Raw genomic sequence first — 22,372 nt, 5'->3', positions numbered from 1 at the left:
AGCTAACATTTTCGCAGGTCCGCTTAGCGAGCCTTCACTTTTTTTTCAAAAACAAACAGCATCCGCTTAGCGGGCCAGGGGCCGCTTAATGGACATGTGATTTTGCAGAAAAAATCAACAAACTCAAAACTGCAAAAATCACATCCCACTACTCAAAATCACTTGCAGTCATCAATAACCAGCAAATACAACTAGTATTCATCATTATTAAACAACATTCATCATCAAAATCATGTTTAATCATACAAATCCATAGAAATTAGCATAAATCCTATATTTATAGGTTTTCATGAAATTGCAAAGATGAAGAGAATTCACACAACCAACACATTACCCAATCATATAGACTATAAGAACTTGGATTCTAACTCTTACCTCTAGTTTAAATCCACCCTCTTGATGAAAATCTACAAATTCCCTCTTTGTTCTTCTCTTGCCTCTTTCTCTTCTTGCTATATTTTCTCTTTTCTAAATCTAGGTTATCTCACAAATTTCTTTATTAACTCTTAATTGTTATTGGGCTTAACCCATCCAGTTATCCTTTGTAATTCATTTAGGCCCATTAACTAATTTACTATATTTCTATCAATTTCTAATTAGCTAAATTAACACATTAGCACATAATTAAATAATTATCACTCAAACAATAATTAAATAAAACACACAAACATCAAACAACTCTAATTAAATAAATATCCAATAAAAATAGGATGTTACAGCCATGATGAGCTTCACCTTTTGTAGTTAAACATATGTCACATCACTTCATATTCTCAATTGGTTTGATATTTATGAGTTAACATTCACATGGTCACAATGTCTTCCTTTACGAGTTCTTCATGATGTTTTTTCCCAAAAATAACACATGATTCATTAGGTGGTGCACAACGTAAAAAATTGCTTTCAATAAACACACTTTTATCGGAAGCTTGTGATCTCTCAATGGGTTGATAAGGAGACTTAGAATATTAATAAAGAAATCAAAATTTTGAGAGGATGAAGGAGCATCGATGATTTAGGTTCTTCCATATGTACGTTGATTAAACAATTTCGTAAGGTCCTCCATAGAGATAAAAAGATTGGTCTTGCGCACTTCTAATGCAAAAGACCAATATTCCAATTTAAGATTTTCATAGAAAATTCTAACAAGCCTTTGATATACAGGTTTTGGTTTCTTGGAAAATGAATCCTTGAACATTCATTGACAAACAACATCGTAGATAATGAACTCTCCAAAAATTATTGACCTCAAAATATCCGCTTGGTCTCAATAGAAATATATAACTCATTAATATATAATGCTAGCTGCAACTTTTAACAACAATTTTATATTGGTTGAGTGGAAAGACGTATGTTTTGTAAGCTAAAGGTGGCGGGTTTCTAATCCCAATATTTAATGTTTTTTTTAATTATGTATAGTAACATTATTCTTTTAAATTATATTTCAATCTTATTTTAAATCGTTAAATAATTTAACATTTTTAGATGTTTATTAATTAAAATAATTTGTATTAATATTGCAAAAAAATGTTTAAATAATTACTTTCATTTATCAAATCATATGATTTTTTTACAAATAAAATAATTTTAAAAATAAAATGAAAGAAGACTTTTTCGAATTTTGTTGTGTTTCTATTTATCAGAGCCTAATTTTAAAAAATTAAAACATGACCTCCAAATTGTTTAGGACGACCCTGCGTGTTTCAAGAGACTAATGTTTTGAGATCGTTTTTTTCTTAAATACGACGGTCACACTCACCTTGCGAGGTATTTAGGCCTTTTCTTTTCTTAGACAGCCCTTCTTATATATCCTTCGTTTATTGATTGTCAATACAATCTTGGAATAAATCTAAAACTTTATCAAGCATATCAAATGGACGTTGAAGAACAAATCACCAATGCGTTTTGGGCAGATGCAATTATGCATTTATGCGAATGGATTATGAATATTTTGGTGATGTGATTTCTCTTTATCAAACATATTGCACAAATAGTTAGGGGTGTTCGCGGACCGGTTTGGTTCGGTTTTGAGAGAATCTGATACCCAAACTAATTGAAAAAAATGGATTAGTTTGGTTTGGATTTTAATATTTTTCACATAAAACCCAAACCAAACCGATCCGAAAAACAACAGATTGGTTTGAATTGAATTGATCGGGTATATAAAAATAAATATACAAAAATATTTTTAAAACATAATTTATCTACACACAAGTAAAGTAAGTATTGAGAACTGTTAAGAAGTGTGGTTGGGCCTAACTCAACCCTACAAAACCGGCTTGAAGGGTGAGGATTGCCCCCACTTATAAGGACATGTTCAGGCCATATATTGTCCGATGTGGGACTCTTAACACACCCCCTCACGCCCAAGACTAGACAACTGGAGCGTAGAAATAAATGGTGGGTGGCCCGATAGCGAAAACCATAGAAGGTGAAGAATGCCTTCTAAAGGATTGTAGCAGCTTCTAAAGGATGGTTCCTTCATCAAATGGATGTGAAGAATGCCTTCCTTCATGGTGACTTGGCAGAAGATATCTATATGACTCCTCCTCCAGGCTTGTTCTCCTCTTCTGCTGGTGTATGCAAACTAAATCGTTCCTTATATGGTTTGCGACAAGCTCCTCGGGCATGGTTTGAGAAATTTCGATCAACTCTTATTGGATTCTCTTTTACCCAGAGTCATTATGATACTTCTTTATTTATTCATCGCACGGATGTTGGCATTGTTCTTCTTCTTATTTATGTTGACGACATGGTCATTACAGGATCTGATCAAGCATCTATTCAAAAACTTAAAGATCAGCTCCAAGCTGCCTTTCATATGAAAGATCTAGGATGTCTTCATTACTTCTTGGGCTTGGAGGTTCACTCTAACTCCAAAGGGATTTTTGTTAATCAACACAAATATACTGAAGATTTAATATATATGGCTGGCCTTCACTCTGCTGTCCCAGTGGATACTCCTCTTGAAGTAAATGTTAAATACCATCGTGACGAAGGTGATATCTTGCCCGATCCTTTGAAGTATCGCCAATTGGTGGGTAGCCTTAATTATTTGACTATTACACGTCCAGATATTTCTTTTGCGGTACAACAAGTTAGTCAATTCATGCACACTCCTCGCCACCTTCACTTGAATGCTGTTCGTCGTATCATCCGTTACTTGAAAGGTACCTCTAATCGAGGCTTATTTTTCCCTTCCAATTTGTCTCTTACTTTATTGGCCTATAGTGATGCGGATTGGGCGGGTTGTCCAGACACTAGGAGGTCTGTTTCGGGTTGGTGTATGTTTCTTGGTTCTGCTTTGATTTCTTGGAAGAGTAAAAAGCAAGCTCGAGTTTCCAAATCATCCACTGAGTCGGAATATCGAGCCATGTCTACAGCTTGCTCTGAGATTATTTGGCTTCGTGGTTTGTTGGCTGAACTGGGCATTCCTCAGGGCACTCCGACACCTCTCTATGCTGACAACACCAGTGCCATTCAGCTTGCTGCTAATCCGGTTTTTCATGAGCGCAGTAAGCATATTGAGGTAGACTGCCACTCCATTCGCGAGGCTCTCGATGATCATGTTATATCGCTTCCTCATGTCAGCTCACAACTTCAACTTGCAGATATCTTTACGAAAGCTGTTCCTCGTCCCCGCCACCAATTTCTACTGTGCAAATTGATGCTTCTTGATCAGCCGCATCAATTTGAGGGGGGATGTTAGTCAATGATATTATTGTCATTAATGTGATGCATAGAATCAGCTTATTAATAATAAAAATTGTATATATTTGTAATTCCTATTTAACTTGTATAAATTAGGAATTAGTTGATATAACTTATTAGTAGCTGTAATGATGATTGTAATATATATACCAGTGCATACAATGAAAGAGGGCAAGAAGCCAGAATTTATTGACAAGAACATGACATACATATCTTTAAACAACTTATGACTAACATAGTCATATAGTTGTTATATTCCACTTAAATATTCAATAACACAGCAGTTTTACCATCATGTTTTCTTTATGTTTCATCATTGATTGTGGTTTTGATTAATAAGAATGATAACGTTGGTATTGATAATCTCCGCCGACATCCGTTTCTTCTTTTATTAAAAAATGTTAAGACGCAAAATCTTGGATTTTTTTTCATTATATACTGTTGGTACTTGGTACTAATTTGGTACTAGTACATGGTAGTAACTATTAAGACTCACTCATGAACCATGATACTAAATTGATATGTTTTTTTCAATTTTCCTTGGTAAGTGCTAATATCATTATTCATTCTATAAAAATTAATAAATATATTGATATATTAATTAAATAATTTAATTTTAATTTGTTTGGGTTGGGCTTACGGGTAGTAAATTAGAAATCTGTTGCCCAAACCAATTAACATCAGGTTTCATTGGTTCGGTTCGGTTTTTGCCCGAACTGAAAAAATGCCCAACCCGAACATATTGGTTTGGTTTGGATTCCGGTTTGGTTCGGATTTGCCCGGACCAATGAACACCCCTACAAATAGTTTATATAGGCCACTTACAGTATTCTCAGAGTTTAACCACCATCGGAAAGTAGTGATTTTTGGAGCTGTATTATTATATGATGAAACAATTGAGTCATACAAGTGGCTCCTTGAGACCTTTTTAGAGGCTCATAAATAGAAAATTCCACAAACAGTTTTTACTGATCAAGATCATGCAATGGCAAGAGCACTAATGGAGGTAATACATGGAACTTATCATGGCTTATGTACTTGGCACTTGATGCAAAATTGAATCAAGCACTTAGGAAATTTTATGAAAGATAAATCTCATTTTCGTAGTGACTTTAAGAAGTGCATGTATGAATATGAAAATGAAGATCAATTTGAAGAAGGTTGGAGAAATCTCCTAGTAAAATATGATGTCAAAGAAAACACTAAGTTGCAAATAGTGCACACTATAAAAGAGAAGTGGGCTTCATGTTACATGAAGAAAATTCTTGCATTAGGGATGAGAATAACTCAACTTAGTGAAATCGTGAATGTGGGTATGAAAGGCTTTATGAATGTGAACTTGGGTATAATCAAATTTTTTAAGCGCTTCGAGGATGTTGTGGAAGAAAAACGATATAGTGAATTTAAGTGTAAATGTGAAGAGGGACAAAAGATTCCAAGACTAAGGAACTCATATTCAAAAATCTTGCAACAAGTGTATGAGATTTATAATCCTAGTATTTTTGATCAATTCCAACACGGGTATGAGTTGTTTGAAATATGCTCTGTGAAAAATATTGATATTCAGCCATCCTTAATTGATTGGGTTATTACCATGGAGAGTAATTTTGTCGAGTGACAAGTTTCATTTGATTTGAATAAGAATTCAATTTGTTGCTCTTGTTGTAAGTTTGCTACTTTTGACATACTTTATTGTCACTATTTAAGACTATTTATTCACATGGATGTCAAATCAGTGCTAGAATATTATATCTTAAAAAGGTGGATAAAGTTAGCTTGAAGTAAAACTTCATGCAATGTTAATGTTAGCTATGTGGTGGAATATGTTGATTTATCCCTAGCTCAACGCTACAAGAATATTTGTCCTCGCCTTATTAGGAAAGCCACTAAAGCATGTAGAAATCCATAAGCATTCAGTTTTCTTTGCAAAATCACTAATGAATTGGATAGACACGTACTCGAGTTTTAAGACAATCCAATAAATAGTTCTCAAGTGGATGAGTTTATTGGTGGAGTTAAAGAGTCTACTAGCAACCATGATGATTTGAAACAACCAAAGGGATTCAAAAAGAGAGAAGGCAAAAATACTTCAAAACTTCCAAAAGGTTGGGTAGAGTGTCAACCACCCAAAAGAAATAAAATATTGGCTCTAAAGTTTCACAAATTCAGGTATTATTTAATTATTTAATTCAATTGTAGTCTTTTGTCGATTAAATAAATTCATAATTTATATTCTTTTATGTCATGCAGCATAATAAGGGGCGTGATTAACAACTTGATAGAAAAGAAAAAAGACGATGACATAGGTGATTCATAAACACAACTTCAATATGTGGTGTCCAATAAAGTGCATCTATTTGGCTCAATAATTCTTACAACATACCATCCACGGTAAGTAGATCTCAATTTGAGTATATAAATGTACCAAAAAGTATTTAAGGTATGTTTGGATTGATGAAATAGGATGAAATGGAGCGGGATGGAATATAATAAGGTTATGTTCCTTCGTTTGGATTGATTAAAAATGTTTGGAATGGAGCGGTATCGGATGGAATGCATTTCATCCTATTCTATCACTTTCCATCATTTTTTGTACCCTCCAATTTATGCGGGATGCCAAAATTGCTCTATTCTAATTGTTTACGGTGGAATTTCGTAAACAAGCGCTGGTCCTCCAAAATGATAGATATCTTGGTTACTCGCAAGATCGACTAGATTGATCCTAGGATCCTAGGACATAGTCTATATTTCGAGATTTTAATGATTGAGTTGTGTTCAATTTTGGTTTAGTTTCGTGTTTGGTTCAAGAATAAAATAGATGAGTTTAAAAGTAAAAGGTAAAGTGCAGGAACGATAAAAAGATAAAGTACAGAAATGAAACAAGGATATTGACTCGAACGTGATAAAGAAAAGTAAAGACTTTAATGAATGTAAATCTGCATTGATAAACTGTAAAGTAATTCGATTAACATAAGTTGGTGATTCACACGTACATTATCAGCTTTCGTTTCTCGATTAACTTGGTACTTTGAGTATGATTGAGTTTTGTGCAGATTTGAACACCCTTAAAAACTAACGTTAAGACCTTAATTTATACTATTTCGACCCTAACGACCTTTTCCTAATGGAGTGCCACGTTTTCGCCTACATGTTCCTCGATCTTCCAAGACTTCCACGTGTCCTTTTGGATAAGATAGATCATTTGAATTCAAAATCTTCCTCCACTCGAGGCGCCAAAATGCAATCAACGTGGTTGTCAAAGCTTACTTTCCAAATGCTCCAAAATATTCTAAGTCTTTTATCCTTCGCTTTCGAAGATATTTGACTAAAGTTTGCTTCGATGAAGTAAAACCCCATTTTTTTCACACAAAAAGAGAATCTCGAATGGCCCTTAAAGCCACGTTTCATGCTTCCCTTCGAGGTATGTCCTTTACAACCATATCTTCCTTCCCTTGTTGAAATCTTCAGCTAACACCAATATGAAGTACCCAGACAATGGAATGACATATTTATTCCAGTTCCGCTCCATTCCATTCTGGTCCGTTCTTTTTATTGTAACCAAACATAGCCTTAGTTATTGAGTGATTTTATGTTTTGTGCAAGAAAATAATAACACGAGTCAATTTGGTACCATTAGTTTTACTAGATTATTGATGGTAAATTTTAACAATTTTATAAATTTTAATTTCTATCGAGGTGACTTTTTTCATATCTATATTTAAATTATTAACTTATATCCTTTGAATTATAGAAAACTCTTCTTGGAGATGCTATAACATTGGACATTTCATAGAGAAGTGAAGAATTATGAATTTCCTGCTACATGTTAATACGTGTGGTCTGTATTTATACCAGTAATGTGTTGGTATGTATTTTATAAGAGTAATATTTTCTTTTGTGAAAGATTTTTTAATTTCATGCAGAAAGAATGAATTTATTAGATTGTTTTTAATGGCAATTCTTATTTATAGAAGTTGGGTATATGATTCTATCTTATTATAATAAATTTTTGCTAGTTTTCTTGATTGATAAAAAATATTAGGATAAATGTCTACCATTTTAATTTTAGATTATAGACACTCTTTAAAAATTGGTGGCATGTTGATTTTTTACTGGTTAATGAATTTCCTGTTACCATTAGGGATGGGAATAGGCTGAGCCGAGTTAGACTTTGTCAAACCTGAGTCTGGCCTGTCAAAAATTTAAAAGTCTAAGTCTGGCTTATGGTCTATCAAAGGCTTATTTTTAGGCCTAAGCCTGGCCTTTTCAAAAGCCTATTTGGCCTAAGAGCCTACATAAAAGTCTATTTTATTTGAGCATTTTTAAATAAGAAACTTAACTAATTTTTAAATAGACTAACAAATTAAAAGATCAACAAGACAAAATACTTATTTGCGTTGACTTATTCAAGTTTATCTATTAACATAAATTTTTTAATACTATTTGCTTGAGAGAACTTAAGAAAACAACTTATGACATTATTTATAAAGTTTTTGCAGTTAATTTTCATCCATTCATTAAAATGACAAAACTTGATTTTTGTATTTTAATTCAAAGTATGGATATAATATTATAATTATAATTAAATTATTCATATATATTTAAATAAGTCAGCCTACTAGACTTAAGAGGGTTTTTGTATAGCTTGTGGCCTAGTACTTTTTAGCTAAACAGGGTTTTAAAAAAGCCTAGGCCTTTTCTATTTGAAAAAAAAAAGTTTGACCTAGGTCGCCTCTGTAGGCTAGACCGTAGGCCCTGTTAGTCGGTTTGGCCTATTTCCACCCCTAACCACCATCAACATTAATAATTAATGGCATGTTGATTTATTAATGTTGATGTTAGCATGAAATTTATAAAAGTTTACTTTTTAAATTTTAATTAATATAATCAAATTATATGAAATTAAAATTTATTGATTCATCAATAAATTTAAAAATTAATATTTTTCTTATATTAAGGACCAGAAAGAATAAATGACTAATATCAAATGAGTTAATTTCTTGAATTTATAATTGAAAAAATTAACGCTAAATTAATTTATAAATTTGATATAAAAATATTTATTTTTTTATTAAAACAATTATAATACAATGGAGGAAAAAATGATAACCTTTAAGTTTAATTATAAGCTACTTGAATTATAGTTTATAAAAAAATTACAACTTAATAAAAATGAGTTATAAAGTTGTAAAAAATTACCGGCTATAAATGAGTGTTTTTTTTTAGATAAATGAGCTAATAATTTAAATCATAATCTCCAAGTTCAAAAAAATTTCTATCAAAAAAGTTCTACACTTAATAGTTTTTATCAACTGATGGCAAATAAACTACTTGATTAAATTGTAGTGTTTAGTAAAATTAACCATTGAATTAACATATAACTATGAAATCATCTAAACAAATGTATATAATTAATATTAAATTTTTTCAATCAAAATAATAAAATATTTTAAAATTAGTTTATTAAAAAATCTATATGCAAGTAAAAATATATATAAGTTTATGAAAAAATATTATTACTAAAATATTCATAATCTCTTGAAAGTTGAAATATTAGGTGTGTTAAGGACTTATTTACAAAAAGGTTTACGAACCGATACTCATTACTGAGACAGAAAGAACATGTTTTCTTCCTCACACTTTCTATTCTCTTTCGATTGGTTTTTAATTTATTTGATATCTTTTTGCTGCTACTGCGTGGGAGAGAGAATGATTTTGATGAGAGGGAAAGTGCAGATAAAGAAGATGAAAAAGTTGTAAAGATTCTTTTTCACCTTTTTGCAGTTTTTTATGCTGTCCTGTTGTTTCTTGCACATGATATGCAAACCCAAACACAGGTTGGATTTGATAAAGAGAAATCCAAAAGGAACATTTTTCAGTGCTTTTTTCGTTTTTATTGTTTCGTTTTTGTGTCGAGAGAGAGAGGGAGTAAACAATAAAGTGAAGTATTTTTTCTGGGAATGAATGAGAATAAACCTTTTTTTGCAAGTTAGAGATATTTGAACAAGTGGTGGATAGCTGGTGGCACTAGTAGAAGATGTTGGTTATGATAACAGTGATGATTCAAATTTCAATGAGCACTATTGGTCTGATAAAAGCATGAGTAAGGTGTGTAAAATGAAATGTAACAGATGAAGCACTATTAGTATTATCCATACATAGCCACGAATATGGATACGTCAATGAAAAACGATACTATAGTAGTAGTATGTATTATGAAATAATTAAATGGTTTAAGTCACATTAAAAATTTATGTAAACACTATCAAAGTTAGTTGGAGTTAATTAACTGTTATGGTTGTAATTTGTAATATGGCTAGTTGATAATTCTCAATATGATTGTATATATTTATCTGTCACTTGTAACTAGTCAATTTAATTAATATAAAGTATATTGAAAAATTGTTATTTCGTTAAACATCATTTTAGAAAAATTATTATACTACTAAAGAAATTATTGATTGAGTTGCATACTATTTGGTAGTTCTTTTTAAAACGCTTTGTGCACTATACAAAATTATGTAAACATATTATGAATCATGAAATCTCTAAGGTAAAATATTTCAAATTGTAGTGTATTCTTTTGCACTATAGACATTGTGTTAAAAAGCATCATTAAATAATAGTCATTAGACCATTATTAATAATTTCCCGAAGGTTAATTAATTCTTCAAAGGGGATTTTAAAAAGATACTCGTAAAGTTTAACCCAAAAAAAATGAACGAGTTTCAAAAGTTCAAAGAGCCGAGAGGAGAGTGAGCAGGAAAAGCGTGAAGTATTTGCGTGATTTGAGAAATGACTTATGGTCTCTAATCTAGCCCATGAACCAACAAACTATAGCATTTGACCATTATGGAGAGTTTTGGGGGTGGATGTTTGATAAGTGGTTTTCCATGGTCTTTTCTAGTTGATTTGCTTTCGTATTTTACCATTTTTTCCCCATACTTTTTGCTTCTTTTTATTGTATTTTATGCTTTGGTTGTATGCTTTTGTTATTTTTTAGGTTTCAATTAGTATCCGAGCGAATGAGGAGCGAAACTGGAGAAAAAGTCTAAAGTTAAAAAATTCCAGTACAAAAACCAGAGGGTTGTTAAGGGCCGTCGTAGCACATGCTACACCCGTAGCAGCCAATGCCCTAGGCCCCAAGTCTTTGATTATACGCCATACTATTTCCAGAGGCCTCCTACAGTCACCTCTATCAGGCAAGCGAGCTTCCATCTTTTTATTTTCTTTTTCGTCGCAATTCTATATTATTTTGGGGTTTTGGCACTTTTTAATTTGATTCTCCAGTGATGTAATTGACATTAAACCTTGAGATTTATTTCACTATTAAGATTTGCTATAGAAAGTCATAGGTAGTTTTGAGTTTTTATTCAGATTTTGTCAGATTTTCTTTCATGTACTTTATTTTCACCGCTTTATACAAGTCTCCATTGGAGCACCCAATTCATTTTATTAAAGCTTTTTTCTTTTGTTATTTAGGTTTTTATTAATCGTTTTATTTATCATTATTATTTTTTTTACCGTTAATAAGAGTTTTCTTGAAGATTTATCCTATATGGTACAAAGGATGGAGACACAACCAAAATCCTTATGCTTTATCATAAATATTCATTGTAGCATGACACTTCATTGCTCTATCAAACTCACAATTTTGTAACTCGTGGTTCTCTTTTTAGATATGATACATTTCATGAACTTTGCATAAGTAGGCATTTGTCTTATATTGCTTAAACAAACTGAATTTTGATTTGTAGCTTTTTAAAAATTTCAAACAATTTACAACTTCATCTTTTGGTTTCTTTAATCTCCGCGGACAAAGGACTCTTATCTCAACCTTTAGCAATTTTTCTTTCTCTTGTACAATTGGCTACTCGGCCACATTCTTATTTGTTTCAACAGGATCACAAACTTAGGAAGTCGGGAGGTGTTGTATTATCACTTGGTGTACATTTGAATGGTCATGCTTCAAGAACCTTCTAAATTTTGGTGATAACTACATTCACGCTGTTATACTCTCTAGAATTTGTGACGATGTTGCTTGAAATACTTTCTATAGTTTATTGTGAGATGGGTTAGGCTATATGAACGACTTGGATATATAGATTTTTTATTGAGGTCGCAACACTCACTTTATTATTTCTTGATTCTTCTAAAAATATGCTTTCTTTTGTGGAGGTCCGAGTTGATTTGGTTAACCTCTTTGTAATTTCAAGAAAAGTTCATATGATTCATCCATGATGCACTATAAGTACTAGATCAAGGGTTGTTTTGATGATGACCAATTTGGCTATTGAGAAAATTCGCCGACTCCATCTATTTTGCAACACTTAAATGAGCTTCACCATGCATGGCTATGTGAGGTGCTCAACATACTTCACAAACTATTGTTAAACTTGATCCATTTGGGTATTAAGTGCTTCCATCCTTTTGTCCATCATGGTTGTCCCTTGTTCTTCCATTTGATTTTGTGTCCTATATTAACATTAGATTAATCACACCTTCTATTATGACAATGGTGCAAAGGGTGGGGAAATGCTTTAAGTGCTTGTTGGCATCTTAATTTAACCATCCTTTAATTTTTTATGACAAATAATTTTCTCTTTCTCACACTTAGGGTTTTGTTTTTAGCCTTCTTAAATCTCTCCTAACAATATCGCTAATTCTTTTCATCTTCTTCGCATACATCTCACACCTTCTTCTCTAATCTCTTATCTCTTATGATCTTTTTTCATCTTCTCATTTTCATGTTACTGTTTTCTCTTTCAATTTTGTTCTTATCGCATCTCTTCTTCTCTAGTCTCTCGTCTCTTTTATTTTTTCTTTTTCATCTTCCATAATGTCTCATCTCCTCTGTCTTTTCTGTTTCATTATAATATTTTTAATATTGTTTTATGCTACTGTTTTATTTTTTATTTCACTTTTGTCTAATATAATTTTCGCATATAATATGAGAAGTTGTTGTCAAAATATGATGAATTATTGTTGTTATTTGTTAATGTATGAATGACCAAACACAAAGTTATGTTATTCTCTAAATGTGTATGTATGAGTCAATAAAATTCTTATAAAAAATAGAACTAACCGAATCAATCCATACCTCATTGGTTTGATTTGGTTTAGCTTTATTTCTAAAAGTCAACCAAATCAAACCGAACCACGCATTTTTTTATCTTGCGGTTTAAATGAGTTTTAGCGTCAAAACCGCCCAAATTGCACCACGAACACCCCCTTTATGCATAGATAGCCCAACTTATAAGGTTTCATAGGTAAAATGGACTATTTAAAAGTTTTAATGCAGAACAAATTTTTAAATAGACTTTTAAATCAAATCAACCACTTAAAAAGTCAAGACAAACTAAAAAATAAAGTACTCCCTCCGTCTCATAATAAGTGTCTCATTTGCATTTTTTTCTTGTCTCAAATTAATTGTCCATTTACAATTCCAATGCATCAATCATTATTATTTTTCTACTATTATACCCCTATTTATTAACTTTCACGTTATTCAACTACTATTAATAGGGGTATTCTAGTAAATAACATTAATTTTTTACTAAAACCGACACATTCAATCATTTTCTTAAAAATCGCACATTGCTCAAATAAGACATTTATTATGAAACGGATGGAGTATATAATAAGACGTAGACCAGACCAAACTTAGGTCTTAAAAATATATCGCAAATCAAACTCATAATTTCTAAGATGGGAAAAGATATTTGTACACTGATAGTGTACACTACACCGTATAAGTATATATTTAATATACTATTTCTATTATTTTAATAATTTATATTTTCTTGAGTTTTGTGCTTCCAATATTTTGTTTTATTGTTTGATACGGTGTACGTACGGTGTATATGAAAGTTGGTGTACAAATAGCACACCTGTTTAACATATACTGAAATTTCTTATCATGCAAAAATGGATGATACTCCTAGATAGAAGTGGCATTGAGTCATAGGAATGGCTAGGTAGATTTTTCTTGGCAATACTCCACAAGATCCAGACAGATTAACGTTATTCTTGGATATGATAGAGTGGCCTTGACCGACAGAAACTTAGAGATGTCTGGATTATGTGATTGGACGGTGACCATTGCATTTTTTGAAGTTGGAAAGAAAAACAGTTCCTCTGAATGCTGGCGTCGCATCGCGTCGAGCGCATATTGCTTTTTGATTCGGCAATGGAAGAAATCAGAAACAACTCAGTGCCACAATTTTTGGCTTTAATCTCATTCATAAGTAAGCGTATATTGATTTAATCAATGCTTCATTGCTTCTGCCCGTAACACTAATACGTCACACTCATAATGTAGAGTAGTAGAATTATTCACATTCTCTCACCCAGAGATAGTCACATTCAAGGAAAATACTTACGTAGAAACAGACATAACACCCGTATCCATGCAAGTATTTCTCCACATTCAATGCCATTTAACCTTATTCTTGTTTCCTTTTGCTTTCTACCTGGGTTCTTGCATGGAATGGAATCAAAATTTATTCTCGTTTCGGTAGTAGCAAATCACAAATAGTTTTGGTTACTGCACTCATATATCACTATTTGTACTATTTTGTTAGATATAATAGAATTACGTAAATATTGTTTTATAAACAAAAATAATATTGATGTAGATATTTCATCCCTTAATACCAAAAAAGAACCATATTTGAACACCATCAAACAAGTGGACATTTAAATTTTTTTGAAAAATTAACAAAATTATGGGGTTCTTCAGCAATTTCAGGATTTCATCTATTCTTTTAACGATGATATTAAATTAAATAAAAATTTTCTCTCTAAAAAATAGATTATTTATATGATCGTTTGATCAAGTATTATTAACGGTTGAAATTTTGTGTCAAATTAAACTTTGACATATTGGTGACATTTGATCTTATACAAGACAAAATCAAATGACACCAAAGTGTCAAACTTAGTAACATGGCACCTCTGATAACTTTTCACCCCATGTCCGTATAATAAAATTCATCGTTGAGTTGAAAGCTATTATCATATAGATCACATCTTTAAAATTTCACATCAATAAAAAATTATTTGATAGGTTAAAGAGAATGATCAAAATTAATGATTTTCATGAAGTTTTGTAAGACTTTATAGTTTTTGTGCATCTTGTTGACATGTAAGATGATTTCCTATTGATGTTAAATTTTATAGACATGATCTATATGATAATGGTTTTCAATCTAACGATGAATTTTAGTATACGAACATGGGGTGAAGAGTTATCGAAGGTGTCATGTTACTATGTTTGACACCTGACACCAGTTGTAAGTCTACAAGTTTTACATCAAATCTCAATCGTTAATAGGACAAAATCAAACGATCATATAAGTAGCCTATTTTTTAGGAGGAAAAAGAATCATATAATATTTTTTAATTTTTTAATTTAATTCAATATAACCGTTTGATTCAATATTGTTAATGATTGAGATTTGGTGTAAAACTTTGAGACCTACACTTGGTGTCAATTAATTCTCTCTCTCTCTCTCTCTCTCTCTCTCTCTCTCTCTCTATATATATATATATATATATATATATATATATATATATATTTATTTATATATATATATATATATATATATATATATATATATATATATATATATATATATATATATATAATGAGGGTTATATTTACTCAAAGAGTAAGTTATTATAACTTACTCCACATCTTGACCATTTATTATTTTCAATCTAATGGTTAAAAATAATAAGTAATTAAATGTGGAGAGAGAAAACTATTCCTTATTATTTTTAACCATTAGATCGAAAAGAATTGATGGTCAAGATGTGGAGTAGGTTATAATAACTTACTCTTGGAGTAAATATAACCCTCCTCTCTCTCTCTCTCTCTCTCTCTCTCTATATATATATATATATATATATATATATATATATATATATATATATATATATATATATATATATAAACTGAGAACTTTTAATAATAACCATTGGATTTGAATTAATGGCTCAGATTTACCTCATATTTTAAAATATTTAATTAATGTTTAAGTGAACAGGATATTTATGTAATATGTATTTAAAATATGAGGTAAATTTGAGAATTCAAATCCAATAGTTATTATTAAAAGTTCTCAATTCTCATTATAGCCAAACTTCTCATTTGATATGTCCCATATATATTAGGGGCGTGTTTTGGAGCCCAGAACTTGTTAGTGAAGAAGTTGTTGCTGACCTTGTTGTTAACTTCTTAGAAGTGGTTATACAACTTGTTCAAAGTTCATCGAGCTGCTTCTAGATGGGATTGTGCGACTAAAGTGTATATGCTGATGTTGGTGGGTTCCACCATTTTTGCCGACAAAACTTATACGCTTGTCGAGACACGATATCTATTATTATTTACGGACTTGAATAAATGTAAGGCTAACAGTTGGGGAGCAGTTGCGTTGGTTACCCTCTACAGATATATTGGAGATGCATCATGTTTAGTTGCAAACAGTTCGATGGATATCGTACTCTACTACAGATATTTATTTTAATTTAGTATATTTATTTTTATTAAATTTGTTTATTAAAAGTAATAATTTTGTAATAGTGTTGGATCCATGAGTATTTTCCAACGCTTCAAAAAAAGAAGAGAATTGGAAATTAGTTGATAATTTTAGACATCCTAGAGTATGATATGGTCGTACAGGCAATGAGTACTCAGGGTGGATGAGTTGAGACATATTTTGGACAAGTTGACCCCTACTAACATCATAAGGCGCCCATTCGAGGATTATAGAGTATGACACCAATTTGACAAGATATGTCTGTACAGGGGTGTCTGAAGTGGGGTGACACAGTTGTTCCATATTTGTCTAGCACGTGTATATGTTAGTTTGGATACAGGCAGTATGTTCCACCCCACCTCCTGACTATATGATGGCTGATGATATTGATGTTGAGTAAATTGGTTACCATTAAAGCGTTGTTGATGTGATCCACCCGACAACATTGGCCACCACTCCATATGAGACAAATATTGGATACTTAGAGTGATATTATCATGTGTACATCCTTGGTTGGTACCTCCCACACGTAATATGCCAAGAGAGGTGCTAGTTCCTGCTTATAAAGAAGGACCATATGATTCGAGGTGGGCTCATGTTTCCACCTTGCTTCATCGTTATCTCCGACATGTTGGTGTTGACGAAGATGACCCACAATTTGCATAAACCTTCCATCTAGACCCGTCTTTCGCTAGAGTCGACCTGATTTTGAATGGACATCCATATTTCTTAGTCGCACTTTGTGTTCCACTATTTGTATCCATGTATTTTCCACCTTTACACAACCAAATATTACTTTGTTACTTCTCCCTCTCTTTCCTGTTTCGGTGTCTGAAAGAGTGATAATAACAATTACTTTATTTTTTATTCCAACCTCTTTAATCCACCTTATCACCTCTTCTCCTTTATCGAATCTTTGAACAGTTGAGAATGCATAAGATGTATCTACACATGTTTGATTTTTATCGCATATTCGTAGAGGAATTTCCATCCCTGACATAAAATAAATGTAAAAAAAAAATTAAAAAATGCAAACAGAAAAGTGTTATGGTACACAAAAAGCATAAATCGGATGACTTGCAAAAAAAGTTCCTGTACACAAAAACTTAAAAACCATAACACATTTGTCAAGTGTTTTGGTCAATTAAAAATTTTCATCCAAAATCAAAACTCTTTTTGCAAGTATTTCGGAAGTCATTTAACTACAAAATCGGATATCTTATTTAAAGTGTTTCGGTTCAGAAAAAATACATATCAAAAGTCATTTTCTAAGTCTTCCGGTATAGATACTTAGGGGGTACAATTTTCAGAAGTCTAAAATGAATAGTAAAAACTAAAATGGTAAATTAGTTAAAAACATGCAAGGATAAATTTGCCATTTCTTAAAAATTATAGGCGTATAAAGATAAGTGGCATAAGGAAAATTTTCTATCACAGGTTATGATGTGTTGACCTGAGTCCGGTGAGTCTGGCCCGCTTTACTCCATAAATAACCTGCAAGCCTTAAGAAAATAAAAAAAATCATATTGTTAATCATTTTTAATTAAAATTTATAGTATTTATGTGGTTGATAATAAATCATATTTTAAAATAATTTTAATCTATATTTTAAATCAATTATTTGTAGTATTTATGTGGTTGATAATTATATTTATTTTATAAATAAGTTTTATCTTGAACAAATTATAGAATAAAAGTGTAGTTAATTTTAAAAATAAACTTTAAACAATATATGAATGAAACTGTAAATCCGTAAATTTAACCAGCATATATGTCATAGTATAAATCTAAATGATCAAACTCACACGAGGCAAAATTTAAATGAATAAAAATAAATAGTTTAAAATTCGTGCGAACAACATGCTAAATAGATTGGTTAATTTGCGGATATATATATATATATATATATATATATATATATATATATATATATATATATATATATATATATATATATATATATATATATATGAGACGACTCAAGTGAGAATACTTAGTTATTATGTGAAATGAGAACAATGAATCATGACCATTGAATCTTGATTTTGTTGATTTTAATGAACTGGATTGATTTCTCTTTATATATATATATATATATATATATATATATATATGAAGAAAAGAATACTAATATATCACACTTTGAAAAAAAATTCCAGAATGTCATGCTTTTAAAATAAACCCGACTATCCATGAGAGTTGAGATGGACCAATGAAAGAAATTATTTTTATGTGTAAGTTTGGTCATTCACTGGCCGAACGATTTATTAAGTTGGTTAATAGGATACGTGACTTAACAAGTGTATAATTTCAAATAATTTTTCAAATTTTAAATAGCGATAATACTAATTAAGTCGGTTAAAAGAAGACATGACTTAACAAGTGTATAATTTCAAATAATTTTTCAAATTTTAAATTACAACCGGACTTATTAAGTCGGTTGACAGGAAGCCTGACTTAAAAACTAAAAAAGAATCAATTTAATAAGTTGTTCGGCCAATAAATAACCGAACCTATTAATATTTTGATTTGAATATTAAAAATAAAAATTTTCTTTCAAAGTATAACATATTAATATATTTTTTTAAATTGTCACATTTGAATAAAAATATAACGAACAATTATACTATTTAAAATCAAGAAAGGCTCACTCTTATGGCGCCGTCTAAGGTGGGAGACCTTCATAGGTCTCTCATGTGAGAGACTAATTTTTTATTTTTTTTTTGGGCTCAAATGAATAAGGACCATTAGATTAGGATTAGGTTAGGTGTCTACACTATCAACCAATGCACTATCACACACAATATCACTACCCTCCCTTACACATTCTCCTCTCTCTCCATCTCTCACATCTTCTCTTTTCTTCTTCATTTTCTACCACTGTACTTCTTCATTCTTATTTTTTTTCTGCAGCCTTTAATTAGTAATTAAATACATGTCAAATATTTGTGGTCATAAACATAATTAAATAAACATAATTAAATATGAGACATATATTTATTACTATTAAATAAATAAATAAGAAATAATTTGACCTATATTTATTATGTTATTAACAATAATTAATTCCACCTATTTCTCTTACAAATATATTTCGCTTTTTTTTTTTACATATTTATTAATAATATTTTAAATCAATTTATTATATTTATATGTTTTTAAACATATTAATTCACTCATAATAAGATTACAATAAATAATTGTTAATTTCTATTTAAGATAGTATTTAATTCGGTCAAAAAAACATATAGTATTTAATTTTTAGATTAATATTATTTTAATTTTAATTTAATTATAAGAAAAAGTGTGTTTTTTTTCAAATACGGAAAAACTGTGATATTTTTCAGTGAGTATAATGATGTTTAATACTAGTATTCAAGATATTTTGGTAATCAAACAAAACAGAATACGAATCTAAAAAATATTTTTCAAACATAATGTATAAAACTTAAGTGTTTAAATAACTTTTTTCTTAGTAAAACCAATGAAATAATTGATATTCAATGTATCTAATTTTTTTATTTTGAACCACCAACAGCTAAGCACGAGCCTTCAATTTATTGTATTTTAAGGATTGGTCATTTCTATTAAATACTTTTACACACTCACCGATTTGGACCCAATTCTATAATCTATAATAATAATAATAATAATAATAATAATAATAATAATAATAATAATAATAATAATAATAATAATAATAATAATAATAATAATAATAATAATATAACAAATATAATTTTTGTTGCCTCTATTTTCCAGCACACAGATGTGACATTGTAACTGTATACTTGGGGACCTAGTTCATTCACCAACAAGACAACATTTTCATGAACCTTATAAATGCAGAAATGACATTTACAATGCAGTATGTTGTGCATTCACCAACAAAACATTGAAACACTTATAAATGAATGAACAAATTACAAGCATTCTCATTGATTGTTTCTCCACTATCTACAACCATTAACACTTCAATGTATCACATAGTAGAAATTACAAACATTCTCACATTTTGCCTTAGCATTTTTTTAGACAGAAAGAGCATCATAGCATGCTATCTACACCTAAGAAAAGATTAAAAAAAAACTAAATAAATAAAATAGCAACATTCAACAAAGCGACAAGCAACCATTTGTTTCACCGGCCATCCGCCGAAGTAAAAGAATCCGCAAATCCAGTAGGTCTCGCGGGGATACTACTCTTACTGTCTTCTAAGTCCATATAACTTGTGTCTTTTCCTTCCGCCTCCTGCCAACCCTTCACCATTTGGTTAAGTGGAAGACTATAGTCAATGCCGGAATACTCGTCGGGGTCGTCGTCAAACGGTTTCCATTTTTCAACGAGTGGTGCGAGGACGTTGACAGCATGGCCCATTTCTGGCCTTTGGTTTGATTCTCTAGCTGTGCAGTGGCCGGCTAGCTCTGCGATAATTGAGACGCTCTCGAATGTTTCGTCGGTTATTTCGAGAGTTGGGTCAATTGCAGCCATTAGTTTATTCTTATCGGATTTTATATTCCAGAACCATGCTGCTAAGTATTGGCTTTCCTCGGGTCTATCCTCGTCGAGTGCCATCAATCCAGACAACAGCTCCATTAACACGACTCCGAAACTGAAAACATCTACTTTGGTTGTGATTTTTCCTGTCACTGAATATATATATAACAAAAAAACTGAGGATTAGTAATAAAATTTATCGGTTTTCTTGAAATGTATAAAAAAACCTGAAAAAAATAATCACCTGCATATTCAGGAGCCAAGTATCCAAAAGTCCCAGCAAGTTTAGTCACTACAGATTTTTCGCCATTAGGTGCGAGTTTTACCAATCCGAACAATACGCGTAAAGCGGAATCAACAGAAAAGCAGCAGCCGCAACACCAGCAATGGGAGCTACAATCAAAACCACGTTTTTCCTTTTGGATTTCTTCGTTTCAACCGAATCACTCGAACTTGAATCCGACCCTCCCTTCGTATCATCACTCGTACTCCCCGATCCACCCGACGTACTGTTTTTCCCAGAGGAAGGACCTTTCGCTCCACCACCATTCAACAAAGAATTCCCATCAACCATAGGTTTCAACCCATTTCTAAAAACCGGCAAAGGAGGAGAAATATCATTATCACTCAGATCCAACAACTTCAGATTCATCAAACTAGTCCAATTACTAGGCACAACACCATTTATATGATTACCCTCCAATCTAATATCAACCAAAGAACCTAAATTCGCAACAGAAGGACTCAAACTACCACTAATCTTAAAACGCGGCAAATTAATCATCGAAACTTTCCCATCAGCAAGTGATGAGCAAAACAAGTGATTTACTACAATTTAAACCAAATAGAACAATAGATGAATTATCACTACCTATTCTTCAGGGTTAACACAATCAGCATCTGGATCTTGATCCATAACCACCAAATTCCGCCCCTATAGTTTTGTTCCTCAATATTATTAGACCAAAAAATTAATTATTTTGCAGGCCAATGTGAGATGAATTAGGGTTCTAGGTTAAAACTTACCCAAATTCTTCGCGGACACCCCAGTCTTCAAAATCTTTCTGAAAGTGTCCAAGAACATCTTGATATTTGTCATTCTTGAGTAAAAAACAAATTCACAAATCATCGGGAAAAAATGTAACAGATCATCTTAGAAGCCATAGCAATTCTTAGAGAAGGTAGTATTAAGAGAGAGGGAGCTTTGAGAGAGATAAAATAGAATAGAAAGAATGTGAAGATATCAAATTAGAGAGAAAGTGAATATTAGAGAGGGGTACATAAAATTCTGAAATTCTTATTTTTATATAATTTAATTTTTTTTGTTTAAGCTGAAAATAGAAGAGGGAAAGTTTTGGAAAATGAGAGGGAATGGAAAAAAATTGTGGGAAACCTTTAGCATATAAGAGGGAAAGGAAAATAATTTCTAAAATTTCAATTTTTTCAAAATTTATTAATAAATTTATACAATATATATATATATATATATATATATATATATATATATATATATATATATGAGGAGGAATCAAATTACATCAATGAGTTACACTAGTTATTACAGTCATTTATAACCTTTGATTTGTTTTAAATTCAATGGCTATTAAAAGGTAGCTTGATAA

At 31.1% G+C, this 22,372-nt stretch overlaps 2 protein-coding genes across 5 annotated transcripts; one reads left to right on the top strand and one right to left on the bottom strand.

Annotated features, from left to right (window-relative positions):
- The first annotated feature begins 2,488 nt into the window (after nt 1–2,488).
- Nucleotides 2,489–3,709, top strand: LOC131614665 (uncharacterized mitochondrial protein AtMg00810-like). The gene has a single exon (XM_058886225.1). The coding sequence runs from the start codon at nt 2,489–2,491 to the stop codon at nt 3,707–3,709; it is 1,221 nt and encodes a 406-aa protein (XP_058742208.1).
- A 16,455-nt stretch (nt 3,710–20,164) lies between these two features.
- Nucleotides 20,165–22,028, bottom strand: LOC131612382 (receptor-like kinase TMK3). 4 transcript variants are annotated; one of them, XM_058884180.1, is made up of 3 exons: nt 21,622–22,028; nt 20,995–21,340; nt 20,165–20,902 (listed from the first exon to the last, which is right to left on the bottom strand). In XM_058884180.1, the coding sequence occupies exon 3, from the start codon at nt 20,847–20,849 to the stop codon at nt 20,394–20,396; it is 456 nt and encodes a 151-aa protein (XP_058740163.1). In that variant the 5' UTR covers nt 20,850–20,902; nt 20,995–21,340; nt 21,622–22,028; the 3' UTR covers nt 20,165–20,393. The 4 variants fall into 3 exon arrangements, 3 of the variants coding, with proteins under 3 accessions (XP_058740163.1, XP_058740164.1, XP_058740162.1); XM_058884181.1 differs by having other exon boundaries at nt 21,777–22,028; XR_009287362.1 differs by lacking the exon at nt 21,622–22,028 and having other exon boundaries at nt 20,995–21,615.
- Between the last annotated feature and the right edge of the window lie 344 nt (nt 22,029–22,372).

Source organism: Vicia villosa, linkage group LG6, assembly GCF_029867415.1.
Source record: "Vicia villosa cultivar HV-30 ecotype Madison, WI linkage group LG6, Vvil1.0, whole genome shotgun sequence".
Classification (NCBI taxonomy): domain Eukaryota; kingdom Viridiplantae; phylum Streptophyta; class Magnoliopsida; order Fabales; family Fabaceae; genus Vicia; species Vicia villosa.
This window is presented reverse-complemented; position numbering and strand designations above follow the sequence as displayed.